The sequence below is a fragment of the Chondrus crispus genome, genomic scaffold (genome assembly GCF_000350225.1).
Source record: "Chondrus crispus Stackhouse genomic scaffold, scaffold_310, whole genome shotgun sequence".
Taxonomy (NCBI): Eukaryota; Rhodophyta; class Florideophyceae; order Gigartinales; family Gigartinaceae; genus Chondrus; species Chondrus crispus.
Window position 1 is genome coordinate 9,246 of NW_005179199.1, and position 12,875 is coordinate 22,120.

The following is a 12,875-nucleotide window of genomic DNA, read 5'->3' on the forward strand; positions in this document are numbered from 1 at the left end:
CGGGTTGATATACAAATGCGATTGATAGGTTCAGGAGTGTCTTCAGACGCCGCCCCACTTCCAACATCCTGTCGCGTTGCAAGCCCCCGCTGCTTCACCGTCAGCACTTCAGCGCGCGGTCCCATGTCATGTTTAATATCCGGGCCGCTGCAAAATCACTGGCCAGCGCCCTGAACATGCGTCCAGCATCAACGGTAGGTGTGCAAATACTTTGCACAGTGATGTAACCGCTTGCGGCGCGCGTCCAGGCGTCGCCGTCGGAAACCACGCGCCCCGCTGCACACAGCACAAGTGTGCGCTCGACGTCGGGGGTGGCCGCCGCAAAGATTTTGCGTCGCGGTCTACCTGGCGCAAATGCGCCCTGAGATTGCTGTGGATGCACACGCCCGCCCAATAGGCTCGTGCCATGCCGGTATGCAAATCTGCGCGCCCCGCACCCGCCTCCTCATTGGCCCGCACATCCGCCACCGAGACGCAGGCACATTCGCCCCTTCCACCTGTTTCCACTGTACACGTGCGCCCTTCTTATGGATCGCGTCCTGTGCTCATCTCCTCCGACACCAAAAAACCGACGCCGGGCACCATCAGCAAGGGGCGCCGTGGTGGACACGTTGTTCCCCCCGCTTTGTGCCCCTTTCTCTACAGTACTTAACGAACCACCCCCACACCACCCCTCCGTCCCCGCTATCCCCTTCACCCGCCCCCCCTCCTCTGCCACACCCTCCCCTCCCCACTCAGCGCAACGCACCCCCGCACCACCCTCTCGTACTATGTTGTTTTCCTCAGCCGCCGTCTGCCGCCGGAAGCCCGTCTCGCGCGTCTCGCGCCCACCACCTCGCCTCGTCGTCGCCACCCTGGTTCCCCCACTCGTCCCCGTCTCTGCCTTTGCTACCCGCTTCATATCTCTGCTTGGCACAGTCCTCACCGCCTGCCCTGAGTCGCTGTCGTGCGTCGTCGCCCCTTTGGTCCTCGGCTCGGCTCTCGTATACTCCGGCTTTCAGAACTATGCCGTTAAGAAGACCCACGCCGCTGTCCCTTCCCCCGTCGTTCGCCAAAAGGCTAAGCTCGTCGCGTCCGAAGCCTCAGTTCGCCGCGCTCAATGACGCACCGTGTTTTCGCCATCCGGTCGTCAAGACATTTCTTGTGTCACTACGTACTACAAACTACTAGTTTTTTCTACCACCGAGTTAACTGCCGCTGCAAGCGCCTGCGCACCGAAAGGTTACGCGCGGCGAGTCTTGTCTGTAAATTATGACTACTAATGTTTTCAATCGCGCTGTTTATTCGCGCCCAAGGGAATCTTTTCTTGTTCTTCGCTCGCCCCTTCTCTATTCCACTTTCCGCATGACCTGCGTCCTTGCGGATAGTTACGAGGCATCGCGGACTTACCCCTCGTACTCAGCTTTACTATCCCGGTATCTTCCACGTCGAAGAGATGTAGACCTTGATCAACCCCTCCGTGTAATGCCTTGCTTGCGTCAGCCACCATGTGCGTTGCAATTTGATCTCAAATCTTCAGATCCAATTTCCTGCCAGATCCAATTTTCACCACGGGCCTTGCTGTAGCACCGCTGTAGAAACTCGGAACCCCCCTCCGTGCCACGCGTGACGACGTGTCATTACTTATCCTTGATTGTTTGCCAACGCCCGCATCCTCATTCTCACCCCATCAATCCCTTCTCCCAATCCCGCTTACTTTTCTCCCCTCTCCCTTTCGCGCGCGCCATTCCCCCTCTCCCCCATTCCAAAATGGCCTCCGTCGCCTCTTCCCTCGCGCGCGCCGCCTCGTCGCGGCCTGCCCCGGCCGTCTCTGCCGCCACGCGCGTGCTCTTCCAAGGCTTTACCGGCAAGCAAGGCACTTTTCACGCGGAGCAGGCCTTGGCCTATGGCACCAACGTCGTGGGCGGCACAAACCCGAAACGGGCCGGCCAGACCCACCTCGACCGCCCAGTCTTCGCCACCGTCGCCGAAGCCCGCGCTGAAACTGGCGCCGACGCCTCCGTCATATTCGTCCCTCCCGCCGGCGCTGCCGCCGCCATCGAAGAGGCCGTTGAGGCCGAAATGCCCCTCGTCGTTTGCATCACGGAGGGAATTCCGCAGAGGGATATGGTGCGCGTGAAGAGCGTCATGAAGGATGCCACAAAAACGAGGTTGATAGGTCCCAACTGTCCGGGCATCATCAAGCCTGGGGCGTGCAAGATCGGCATCATGCCAGGGCATATTCATGCGCCGGGGTCTATAGGTGTTGTTTCTAGATCGGGGACGCTGACCTACGAGGCTGTGCATCAAACGACGGCCGTTGGACTTGGACAGAGCATGTGCGTAGGGATTGGCGGTGATCCGTTTAATGGTACAGATTTTATTGATTGCTTGGACTACTTTTTGCAGGATGAGGAGACGAAGGGCATCGTCATGATCGGAGAGATCGGCGGGCAGGCGGAGGAACAAGCTGCTGACTTTTTGCAAGGCCATCCGGTGAAGAAGCCGGTTGTTAGCTTTATCGCGGGCATTACCGCCCCACCAGGGAGGAGGATGGGGCATGCGGGGGCCATCATCGCTGGTGGAAAGGGCACTGCCGCAGACAAAATCGCCGCTTTGGAAGCTGCTGGTGCTACTGTTGTTCAATCCCCAGCTACTATGGGGGTTACGATGTTCGCGGAATTGCAAATAGCCGGATTGGCATGAGCAGGACACTCAGTTGATTCAGCGGCGAGTGAAGGGTGATGGCAAGTTGCTCGCCGCCGAGGGCTTTGGTTTCTTCACATCATTGTGTGAAGGCCCAGCCGGGCTCATGTACTAATGTTCCTCTTACATATAAAACTGATTTCATGACACAAAAATCAAGAAAAACACATCTTTCTTGTCCACCGCACCTCGACATGCGCTCCGTCCTTCGCACTCAAATGGGCGGTTGCGTATTGCTGCCGAACCGTCAAATACATTATTTGCGCTATCTACCTCGATTCCCACCCAACAAATGCTCACATTTGTCGATGGTACAGCCTCACGCACGGCGCTTTTATCTAGGTGACGACGTCCTATCCAACGCTGCGTAGAATTCAGTGACTTTCGGATGCGTGACAATCTTTCTTGGATTAAAGCTCCGCAATCGCAGCTTTTTAACAGCTGTGGCACGCGAGAGTGCGACATACACTTGACCATAATCGAAAGCGCCTCCGACGTCAGTCTCAACATCGCGAAGAGTCATGCCCTGCGCTTTATGTATGGAGAGAGCCCATCCGAGAATTAATGGAACTTGTCTGCGGAAGCCGACCACCTGTCCTTTTGTCCCATGCACTTCCCAGTCTACCGGTTCCATCAGACATCGTTGCCCGTTATCAAGCAAAACTACTGGAAGCACCTCGCCCAGCATACGACCAGACATGACCGGACAGTCGTCCTGACTTCGGGCTTGAGTTTCCAGAGCTTGGCTGATTCCAGGGTTGTCCAACTCGAAGATTTCCGTGTCTTTGAGGTCTTGCGGTCCGAAGCGATCGAACCTGAGTTTAGGATCTTCGACCTTACGCTTCTGGTAAACCTCTATGAGTGGTCGGGACCAACCTACAACAATTCCCGGGGCGCCGTTGACAATACCAAGCCCTGTGTCTAGGTTTTTCGTGCAAAGCACGCGACATCCACGTCGCAACTCAATAGATTGGGCGCAGTTTGTGTTATCTAACATTTGTTGGACATGACGAGCTGTCAGTGTTCCTAACTCCGATCGATGAATTTGATCATACGCGTCATAACGAATTCCTTTTGTCTTCAGCTTTTTCAGCTGCGATGAATTTTCACTCGCTACTTGCCGTCTGTATGAAAACAGTTTTGTGAATGCCACGCGCCTCCCATTTTCTTCCACCTCGACGAGCGGCTTGAGAGGATTCACAAGGCAGGCATTGAGAACCTGCATGGTTGACTCTGAAACCACACCCTGGCGTACTTCGTTGAGTAACCCGGCAAACTGTCGATCTGCCTGACGATGAACAACTCGTAGGACATAAGTATTCTTGATGATCCTCTTCCACGTTTTTGCCTCAAACGCAAAAAACTTTTCAGAGCTATTCACGAAGCGTGTATCGGACGCAGCAACTGGAGGGAGCTGAAAAAAATCACCACATAGAATGACTTGCAATCCACCAAACGGCTTGAGAGTGAACAGTCCACCGGGACCGCTGTTGAGTGTCCTGATTCCTCTTGTGATTCCGGAGTCCCTTTTTGGCGGTGGACACCTCGCCGCAGCAATAATTGCATTTAACTTATCAAACAGGAAGCTATCAATCATAGATATCTCATCGATGACCAACACGTCCAATTGTTTCAACCTCTTTCGCAAAACACGATCAGTATGCCCCTTGCGCACCAATTTCTCAATTGGGTCCATCCCAATACCCACACCACTCAATGAATGAATGGTGCCCCCACCAATTCCAACTGCTGCACAGCCTGTACTCGCTGTGACACCAACCACCTTACCCATGCTTCTAAGCACGCTTATAACGTGCTTTAAAACGAAAGACTTGCCTGTTCCTGCACTACCCGTTAACAGGAAGCTTTCGCCTTGTTTTGCGGCCCGAATTGCTTCTGCTTGATACCGGTCCGCAACGAAATGGTCTACCTCGTCCTCGTTGTGTTCCTCTTCTTTGCTTAGGTCCTTTTGTTTGGTTTCCGCATTTTTCTGTGACTGTTGAGTCTGGTCTTTGATTTGATCTTGTAGTTCTTCTTTCACGGTTGAGGGGGTGTTCTGTTCATGTTGACGACTACGACTTGATTGAAAATTTTCAAGGTTTGCAGCTGGGACGGATTGTGTAAAGTTGGGTTTTCTCCGTTTGGGCTTTGGAAAGGAATTTTCGTTGATGGTATTCACTGTGCATGGCGGCTTTTCCCCGAACGGTTGTTTGAGTGTTGGCCTCCATTGCTCCAAAGCCTTGTTAATTTCAGCTGTGATATTGCGGCGACGCTGGCGCGCATCGAGCATTGCCTGAGGGGCTAGGACTGCCGCAGGATTGACTGAAGATTCCGATGCAACAGATATCGCAGCGCCAGAGACATGCGTAGGCTGCTGTTGATCGGCCTGTTGTTCGATCTTGACAAGAGCTAAGTCCATTTTTGCTTCTTTTTTCACAGTGGATTGTTCTGTTTTAGACGGACCGTCACCCTCTGACGTTTGCTGAGAGGGCGAATGAATTGCAGAGTTTGGCGGAATGGGTTGAGGTTGAGTGGCGAGGCTGTAGAGGAGTTGATCGCTGTCGAGCAGTTGCAAGAAGTCCTCATCTTTAATGTCTCCGCTGTCGACCATGTCGCCGTCTGCTGTTGACATGGTTTCGCAGGGGCTGGATATTGCTGAATGGCGGGGTGGACGGGCACTTGTCGAGATGAGTCAGGTTACCATAAAAAAAAGGAGCTCTTGATCGAGGGGGTGTCCTGCGCGAGCGGAAAGTCCATACATTTGATCGGCAGAAGGGGTATGGAAAACCCTCTTCTTGGACAACTGAGGCGGATTTATTCCGCGGGAAACGGCACCGTTTGAAAATCGCTCTAATGTAGTTTTTGAGTAGAAAGTCGAAAGTCGAGCATTGCATGCAGACATGCAATGCTCAGGTATGCTCAGGTATGCTCAGGTACTCAGCTTACCGTACACGTGTCGGTTCATGTGTCTTTTCGAAGAAACTACATTCTCGAAAATGTAATGGCAGACCAATTTCGGATGTAATGGTGAGACAGATGTCTTGATAATAATCCAGCAGCGTCAAAAGCAACAAGGTGTGCCCAGTTGCCAATGCTCCCATGTCTTTGTCTCCGTTTGGAAAGGGACGCCAAACTTACGTATCACCCGTGTGCCGTCACCAACCTCTCCTGCCTGCCATCACCCGCTGTACTTGAACAGCCCACCGGAGATACCTACCCTCACCCAGTTTGCCACCCTGCGCTCGTCCTGCGCTCCCAACACCGCCCCTTCCATCCCCCCTCCGCCTTCGCCGCACCCCTTCCCCACCTCCCTGCCGCACGATGGAGTCGTCCTGGATGAAGGACATCCAAGACCGCATGAAGCGCGCCTCCACCAACATGAATGTCGCCTTGCAGCCTAAGGTCGCCATGGCGAAGCGCTCGTTCGAGCAATCCATTCAGCAGATGGGTCTCAAACCCGGCCGCGAGGTCTACCAGGACGATGAGCGCCTTTTGGACGCCCTGCTGGATCTCGATGAACTCCGCACAATGCTTCAATCTGTCGCCTCCGCCGTCGACCAACATCGCACCCGCCTGCTCGACGTCGCACGTTCGGAGGCCGCCATCGCTACCATTCTTGCCACGCCGAACGACAACTTGCTCGCCCTGCTCCGAAAGCAGCTCTCTCCGGCACGTATCGACGCGCAACGGGGCTTGGGGGAAGCCCAGATGTCAGCTTCTAACGCTGTCGCGCGATTCGCGCTGGATATGTCCACACCTATGTCCGATCTGTCACGCACCTTTGATGAGGCATACAACGGCAAGATTGTCCCACTCAAGAAGCGATATATCGCCCAGAAGACCGAGTATTTACGTTACATGCGCCAGGCCCAAGCCGCCGAGGATCTCGCTCGAAAGGAAAGTCTAAACTCGATGGCGGAATCAGCAGTGCCTATGTGGAAAGCAACTAGCGATACCCTCATGGCCGAAATTCAGAGCTTGGTGTCCTACGCCACCAGCAACATGAGCGAATGGACACTAAACGTGGCACAAGCACAATCCGAGACCTTTTCACGAACTGCTAGAATCTTTGAGGAGCCAGCTCGCGATGCAGAGAAGGCACAAAACCTCCTGCCAACCTGACTCAAGCCCAGGCCACTCCTACCAATACATCTTGTGCAAGTAACTCCCTACTGATTAGACAATACGGATTTTATTCTGGAACATCACCGTTTGACTGAAAAAAAGTCCTCTGGCATATGGCGTTCACCCCGAACTCAGTCCAACATTGCATGGTTCTTCACGATCTACCGTTTATGCGAAGAAATATACAGTACGCCACTTTCCTGGTCAATGTGAATAGATACCTATGTCGTTTGTACTAATAACCGTCCCAACAGAAGATAAACTAAGCCATGTTGCTTCGTCATGTATTTTGAATTCTTTGCGCACCAGGTCACAAGAGTATCGATGTGCGTTTTCGAAGCCCATCTTGAAACAAGTCCACCATCCTCGGCACAGACCTATGGAGAACGGCAATGTGATGCCCGCCATTCCTTCAATACCACTGAACACCAACATTCCCACGTCCGCCCGATGTTCTAGTCTCAAAGCATGACGGGTCACTGCAACTGAGGACAAAGGGCTTTCCCATGCACATTGGTCGCAAGTAAAGATTGTAGCATGAGCGGCGAAAATTAGTACACAAAAGAGGACATACATTCGGTTAGTTATCTTTAGTGTGAATTCCGTCTTGTTTTGACTACTACTGGTTCACTGGTGCGCTTGCAGTATCCGAGTCTCCTCTTTGAACAACAGGTTCGACAGAGGATGCAACCGTCACTCCCGGTGGTACCAGCTCTTTTCCTGTCTTGCCAGCGTTCTTTTTCGCTTTCTTAGCTTCTCTTTCCGCTTTTTCTTCTGCTTTAGCCACTCCAGTCTTCAGCTCATCTGAAAACTCTCTAAGCATCCGGAGGACGTCCTCCTGACGCCCCCGAGCTGCTTTGTTTCGCTCTCCGAAGTGTGCCATCATGGACTGTAGCTTGTCCATCATGAGGGCTCGGAGCGAAACGATCTCTTCCCTCACTTTAACAGCCTCCTCAGCAAAAACTACCATATCGGCTTTGAAGTTAGATAGTATCGGATTGTCCCCAATCACATTAATCTGTTCAGACACTTGGGTCACGCTGTCCATTAAATGCTGAACTTCTTCACCGATAGCATCAAGCGAAATTGTTGCACTTCGTTCCAGAGTGGGCATATCATCGAGGGGAAGGACCCCTGGAAAGTCTCGCATCAACATCCGGACAAGATAGTCTAGCAAGGCATCTCCCCGCGCATCCTTCACTGTACCAAGCATTGCCAATGCCTCAAGTTTGTATCCATGCGCTCCTCCTCTCCCTGTACCAGAGTTTAGAAAGTTCCCCAGTGCCAGTACGATTTCAAGAATTTTGTTCAGCTTCGCAGAATTCTGAACTTCGGCTGGAATCATTGCAAATGTGTCCATGTTACGAATTACGTCAACTGCTTCATCATTGAAAGTCTTCGCAGCGGCGGCACATACAATTTTCCCCCGAAGCCCGCTTAGTTCTGCTAAGTCCATCATGAAGGCATCAGTTTTATCAACCTGATCCCTTATGTTCGCGTTCTGGACGAGGAGTTGTTCTTCTTCTGCAGATGGACAAACAATCAATAAGGCCTGTAGAGTTGACGACTCTATATCCTTGTATGTGGGTACCCGCACGACATCTTTGATTTCATCGGCAGACATCTTCAAGTTTGCCAACAGGATGTTAATGTTATGCTTTCGCTTGTGCTGCAAAACCTCAGGCTTCGCCTCCTCCACTTCAACAGCAAACTGGGGAGCAACATCAACTCCAAATAGCTCATCGATTAGGTGAACACCAGGCGCAGCCCTCCATCCTCTAATGTGGTCCAAAAGGTTCCATTAAGCAGATTCTTGGGGACTTTAGCCCAATGCAAGGGCTTTTTCTTCCGTCCTCTGGCCTCATTATCCTTGGCGGCAAGGGCCCCGACTGGTGGCTTTGGAACAGAAGGTGCATTTGGATCGAGTGCTCCTGGACCTCCAAAACCGCCTGACGGAGAACTACCAGGCGCTCCTGGTGACCCGGCTACGCTTGCAGCAGCTCTTTTCTCAGCAGCTGCTCTCGCTACAGCAGCTGCACTTTGAGCCCCACCCTTTTTACCACCCGGTCCTTGTCCACCGCCACCTGCACCAGTTCCAGACCCATCACCACCATCACCACCATCTCCACCACCGCCACCTCTACCACCTCCACCACCTCCACCACCACCTCCACCCCCGCCACCGCCACCTCCACCCCCTTTCCCTCCCTTCCCAGTCCCCAAAGTCCCGCCGTCTCCGTATCCATCCGGAATAGAAACTAGTTCACCTCCCTGGGTCTTTGTACCTTTGTTCTTCGCATCAACACCAATCCATGCCGTAATGACATTGCCATCCTTGTCGACACCAGCAACAACTTTACGACGTCTACCTCGTCCGAGCGGACCGACCTGCCTCTGCCTTACGGCATATCTGGCAGGGTCGATAAAAAAGCCAAACTGGCCCCTTTCGAATCGCACGAACTCTTCTGCCATGGTTTCAAGCCTCTTGAGCACTTCCGCGCCAAGACGGTCTTCCAAAGTGATTCTGACCTCATCTCGCTTCGCCCTACGAGACATGATGCCTTATTCTATTGCAAGAAAATGGCGACCTGTGCGGTTCTTTGGTCGGAATGTTGGGTTGCACGGATGGTTTTGGGGAACAAACTCAGCAGCCCTTCACACATAGAGAGATATCTTCAGTCTTCGGTTTGATAATGGAAAAAGTCAAACCCCGCAACCCCGCAAGAATCAGAACGACGATGAGAAGCAGTGGTTGATATTCTTTATCGAACGAAGTTTGTAGAAAAGCATTTGAAAGTGTTGAATGATAAGAAAACGATATCCTGTAGATGAAAAAGCTACCACTGTGAAAGGTTACCTACACTGCCCATTACGCCACTCACTTCAGAGAATTTCTTGCCTGCGGATATTGCATAATAATCTTTCATGTAGCAGAACATCACCAGTGTCAGTTGTCTGACCCATGGAAGGCGGTGGAGCATGTAAACAAGAATGCATCTTATATTAGAGATGTTCAAAATGGCTTCTTTATTTTCACTTTGCGGAACAGATTCAAAAACACGTATGCAGATCTTTCACATCGAACGTCCGCGTCCCATATCATCCTGCAAATGGCAGTCTTTTGATTCTGCTCACCATGCCGTCATGGGGCAGAAGTTTGAAGTTTTCTCACCTTGTATCCGAACGTCAGAGGTGCTTACAGAAACGAAATACAAGGGCGGTGCTCTCGTCTCCTCTCCTGCCTCGTAATAATTCGAGAGGAGTGACGCTGTTTTCAGCCCATACGTGTATCCTACGGGGGAGCCTAATTCCTCATGTGCTGTATAGACAATTCCTGGTACATAAAAAAAAAAAAACGTTCGCACGCTTTTTGCATTACAAAAGCTGCTCAGCTTCACATGTTTGCTCCTTTTGCAGTTCGAAGTTAGGCAATACAGGCTGACTACATTTGGCGCAACGGAAAATTGGAAAATTGCTATCTCTTTTAGAGTCTGAGTCAAAAAGTGTATCCATTGTAGTGATTGTTGATTAATATATATAAAGGCATAAGAGTACTGCACCCCATTCCCCTCCCTCGCCAGATGCTTTCTTACAATACTCAGTTAAACGGAGCTCTTCTGCTGCAGGGCATTGTCACAATTAATGTGTGGCCACCATTGCATCCAGTCTTGCCACGAGGGCGCTAAGCTTGTCCGAAACCGCGCCGATCTTGTTAACAGGTTCCTCGTAGTCAAGGCTTTCGTCTACCTTTCTCGGGTTTGCAGCCAGGATTGCCCGTACATTGGCAGCGTTGATAAGATTCTTCGAAGAATCGATTTGTCGTTGAAGAAGAGACAGCTCATTGTCCTTCTCGAGTGTGCTCTTCTTCAGTGAAGCTATTTCCCTGTTCCGGCTCTCCAGCTGTTCCTTGGATTCGGCAAGCGCTGTTTCCAAGTCCTTGATTCGTCTCAAAGCGTTTACAAGCTCTGCGGCGGACTTGTCAAATTTGGGTTCCTGGTCAACAGTGACGGAAGCAGCGGCCTTCAACCCATCGGTTGTCATACCCGTGTCTGGTATTGCATCAGAAACCAATGTTATGGGAGCTCTGCGAGGGGAAGCAGTAAAGGCCGGCGTTGTCGAGACTCTGAACGGGGAAGCGATTTTTGTTTCACGAAGCACAGGCAGCTTCTCCTCCGGCATCTGCTTTTCTACAATCAAAGGTTCCGTATCGAGTTGCTTCGGTGCTATAACGCTCTTCGTGACGGCCTCCTTCTCGACGAGCTTCGGAACAGGCGCGACATCAATAAGCGTTTCCGTGTGCACCTCCTTCTTCGCGTCCCTCCCAAACAGCGTAGCACAATCCCACATAAACAAGGCGCCATCCTCACACCCGGAAACAGCAAACACGCCATTCCTGGCAACATCCACACTCAGTACCGAGTCGGTATGCCCCTCATACACATGACAGTCGCCCGCGCCCTCACCCTCTCCCAGGTTCCACGCCCTAACAGTGGCATCCGTAGAGCCCGTAATCGCAAAGGCCGCATCACTCGCCAAGGCCAGGCCCCACACGCGATACTCATGCCCGCGCATAACCATGCGCTCCTTCATAGCAGTGAGATCCCAAACCCTGACTGTCTTATCACCTCCGCAACTGAGAGCGATCGGCCCCCCAGGGGCGTTGCCCAATGCGACGGCATGGACCCAGCCGGCGTGGCCACGCAAGCAGTGGACCTCCTTTCCGGAGCTTGCGCGCACGTCCCACAGGCGGACGGTCTTGTCGCGGCCCGCCGAGGCGACGACGGTGACGGCGGCGCCCGCAGAGTCGCTCGAAGAGGCGACGGCGACGTCGCGCACCTCGTAGCGATGCCCCGTGAGCCTGGCGATGGACTGGCGCGTCTCCGGGTCCCAAAGGCGCACGGCACCGTCCTTGCCCGACGTGGCGACCGGCGAGGAGTCGGAAAGGGCGGCGATGGCCGTGAGCTCGTCGCCGGAATGGGCGGCGGCGACGGTGTACTGCTCGGCGAGGCCGTCCGAGGCGGCGAGGCGCTTGAACGAGCCGCGCGCGTCGGCGGTGTACACGGCCGAGGACGACGGGAAGCACAGGGCTGTGACAGACAGCACGGGGAAGAGCGCGGGCGCGGGCGGAAGCGCGAGGCTGGTCAGGGGGGCGGAGGGGGACGCAGGCAGAGTGAGGAGAGAGATGTGGTCGTGCGCCGCAGCCGCGACGACGCGCGTGCCGCAGGGCGAGAGGGCCAGAGCGGGCACGGGGCCCGACGCGAAGGGGGGCATGCTATTGTTTGAGGTGGGGCGAGGAGGAAGAGGAAGTCATGGGGGTGGAGGGGGGAGGGCTGCTGCGGGTTAAAGGTTTGGGGGAAGGGGGGGGGGGGAGAGGCGGTTGAAATGCATCGATGGAAGGGGGCGCGATTCGGTATTGCGAGGGGGCAGAGGGGCACGACCAGCGTGACCTGGCTGATTGGGCAAGGCGTTTGTAATTGATCGCCGCATAATTGCGAGGGGTTGAATTGCGATCGGAAGTTTTTAATTTGCGCTCCTTCCACTTTCGCATCCCAACTACATGGCCCTGCTTGTAGTTACCCCGTCGATCAAATGCTCTCAACCAATTACACTACCGATTGTAATTGATCGCGGGCGAAAAGCTGCGTTTTCTCGCAATTATCATCTTCCAATTCCAATCTACGAACAAACTACAGTATGAGCACAACTACAACACTCCACTTGAAATTACATTGTACTCTCAATGGCTCGAACCAATTACAATGTCAACCCAACAAACATACCCTTCCCACCCACCAAGCTCTCCCACCATGGCGGTATGGACTTTAGGGTTCGTTCCCAATTCGTCACTCCAAAGATATTCACGCCGACATCAAATTCATCGGGTTCAAACGCGAGGGCTGCGGCCACCATATAGCCGCCATAACTGCCGCCAATGATTCCCATCTTATCGCCGCCAACCCAATCCATCTCTGCCATGAAATCTTTAGAGGCTATGACATCTTTTAAATCGACATCGCCGTGCTTTTTGTCATCCATGTGGAAACAAGGTTTTGCCATAGCCCGAT

The 12,875-nt window shown here is 53.1% G+C and overlaps 6 protein-coding genes; 4 read left to right on the forward strand and 2 right to left on the reverse strand.

The window, feature by feature from the left end:
- Positions 1-414: 414 nt before the first annotated feature.
- Positions 415-1,264, forward strand: CHC_T00005745001 (hypothetical protein). XM_005717335.1 is given in 2 exon segments: positions 415-1,170; positions 1,171-1,264. 1 exon segment carries the CDS (start codon positions 415-417, stop codon positions 1,168-1,170), a length of 756 nt encoding a protein of 251 aa, XP_005717392.1. The 3' UTR covers positions 1,171-1,264.
- Positions 1,265-1,749: 485 nt separating this feature from the next.
- CHC_T00009212001 (succinyl-CoA synthetase alpha chain) lies at positions 1,750-2,850 on the forward strand. XM_005717336.1 is given in 2 exon segments: positions 1,750-2,685; positions 2,686-2,850. The coding sequence occupies 1 exon segment, from the start codon at positions 1,750-1,752 to the stop codon at positions 2,683-2,685; it is 936 nt and encodes a 311-aa protein (XP_005717393.1). The 3' UTR covers positions 2,686-2,850.
- Positions 2,851-3,019: 169 nt separating this feature from the next.
- CHC_T00005746001 (hypothetical protein) lies at positions 3,020-5,296 on the reverse strand. The gene has a single exon (XM_005717337.1). The coding sequence runs from the start codon at positions 5,294-5,296 to the stop codon at positions 3,020-3,022; it is 2,277 nt and encodes a 758-aa protein (XP_005717394.1).
- A 746-nt stretch (positions 5,297-6,042) lies between these two features.
- On the forward strand, positions 6,043-6,922 carry CHC_T00005747001 (hypothetical protein). XM_005717338.1 is given in 2 exon segments: positions 6,043-6,807; positions 6,808-6,922. The coding sequence occupies 1 exon segment, from the start codon at positions 6,043-6,045 to the stop codon at positions 6,805-6,807; it is 765 nt and encodes a 254-aa protein (XP_005717395.1). The 3' UTR covers positions 6,808-6,922.
- Position 6,923: 1 nt separating this feature from the next.
- CHC_T00005748001 (hypothetical protein) lies at positions 6,924-7,095 on the forward strand. XM_005717339.1 is given in 2 exon segments: positions 6,924-7,049; positions 7,050-7,095. 1 exon segment carries the CDS (start codon positions 6,924-6,926, stop codon positions 7,047-7,049), a length of 126 nt encoding a protein of 41 aa, XP_005717396.1. The 3' UTR covers positions 7,050-7,095.
- A 3,181-nt stretch (positions 7,096-10,276) lies between these two features.
- On the reverse strand, positions 10,277-12,081 carry CHC_T00009089001 (WD40-repeat containing protein). XM_005717340.1 is given in 2 exon segments: positions 10,277-10,449; positions 10,450-12,081. 1 exon segment carries the CDS (start codon positions 12,079-12,081, stop codon positions 10,450-10,452), a length of 1,632 nt encoding a protein of 543 aa, XP_005717397.1. The 3' UTR covers positions 10,277-10,449.
- Between the last annotated feature and the right edge of the window lie 794 nt (positions 12,082-12,875).

Coding starts and splice junctions, on each gene's coding strand:
- CHC_T00005748001 (XM_005717339.1), top strand. CDS start 6,924: ATGGCGTTCACCCCGAACTCAGTCCAACATTGCATGGTTCTTCACGAT.
- CHC_T00009212001 (XM_005717336.1), top strand. CDS start 1,750: ATGGCCTCCGTCGCCTCTTCCCTCGCGCGCGCCGCCTCGTCGCGGCCT.
- CHC_T00005747001 (XM_005717338.1), top strand. CDS start 6,043: ATGAAGCGCGCCTCCACCAACATGAATGTCGCCTTGCAGCCTAAGGTC.
- CHC_T00009089001 (XM_005717340.1), bottom strand. CDS start 12,081: ATGCCCCCCTTCGCGTCGGGCCCCGTGCCCGCTCTGGCCCTCTCGCCC.
- CHC_T00005745001 (XM_005717335.1), top strand. CDS start 415: ATGCAAATCTGCGCGCCCCGCACCCGCCTCCTCATTGGCCCGCACATC.
- CHC_T00005746001 (XM_005717337.1), bottom strand. CDS start 5,296: ATGGTCGACAGCGGAGACATTAAAGATGAGGACTTCTTGCAACTGCTC.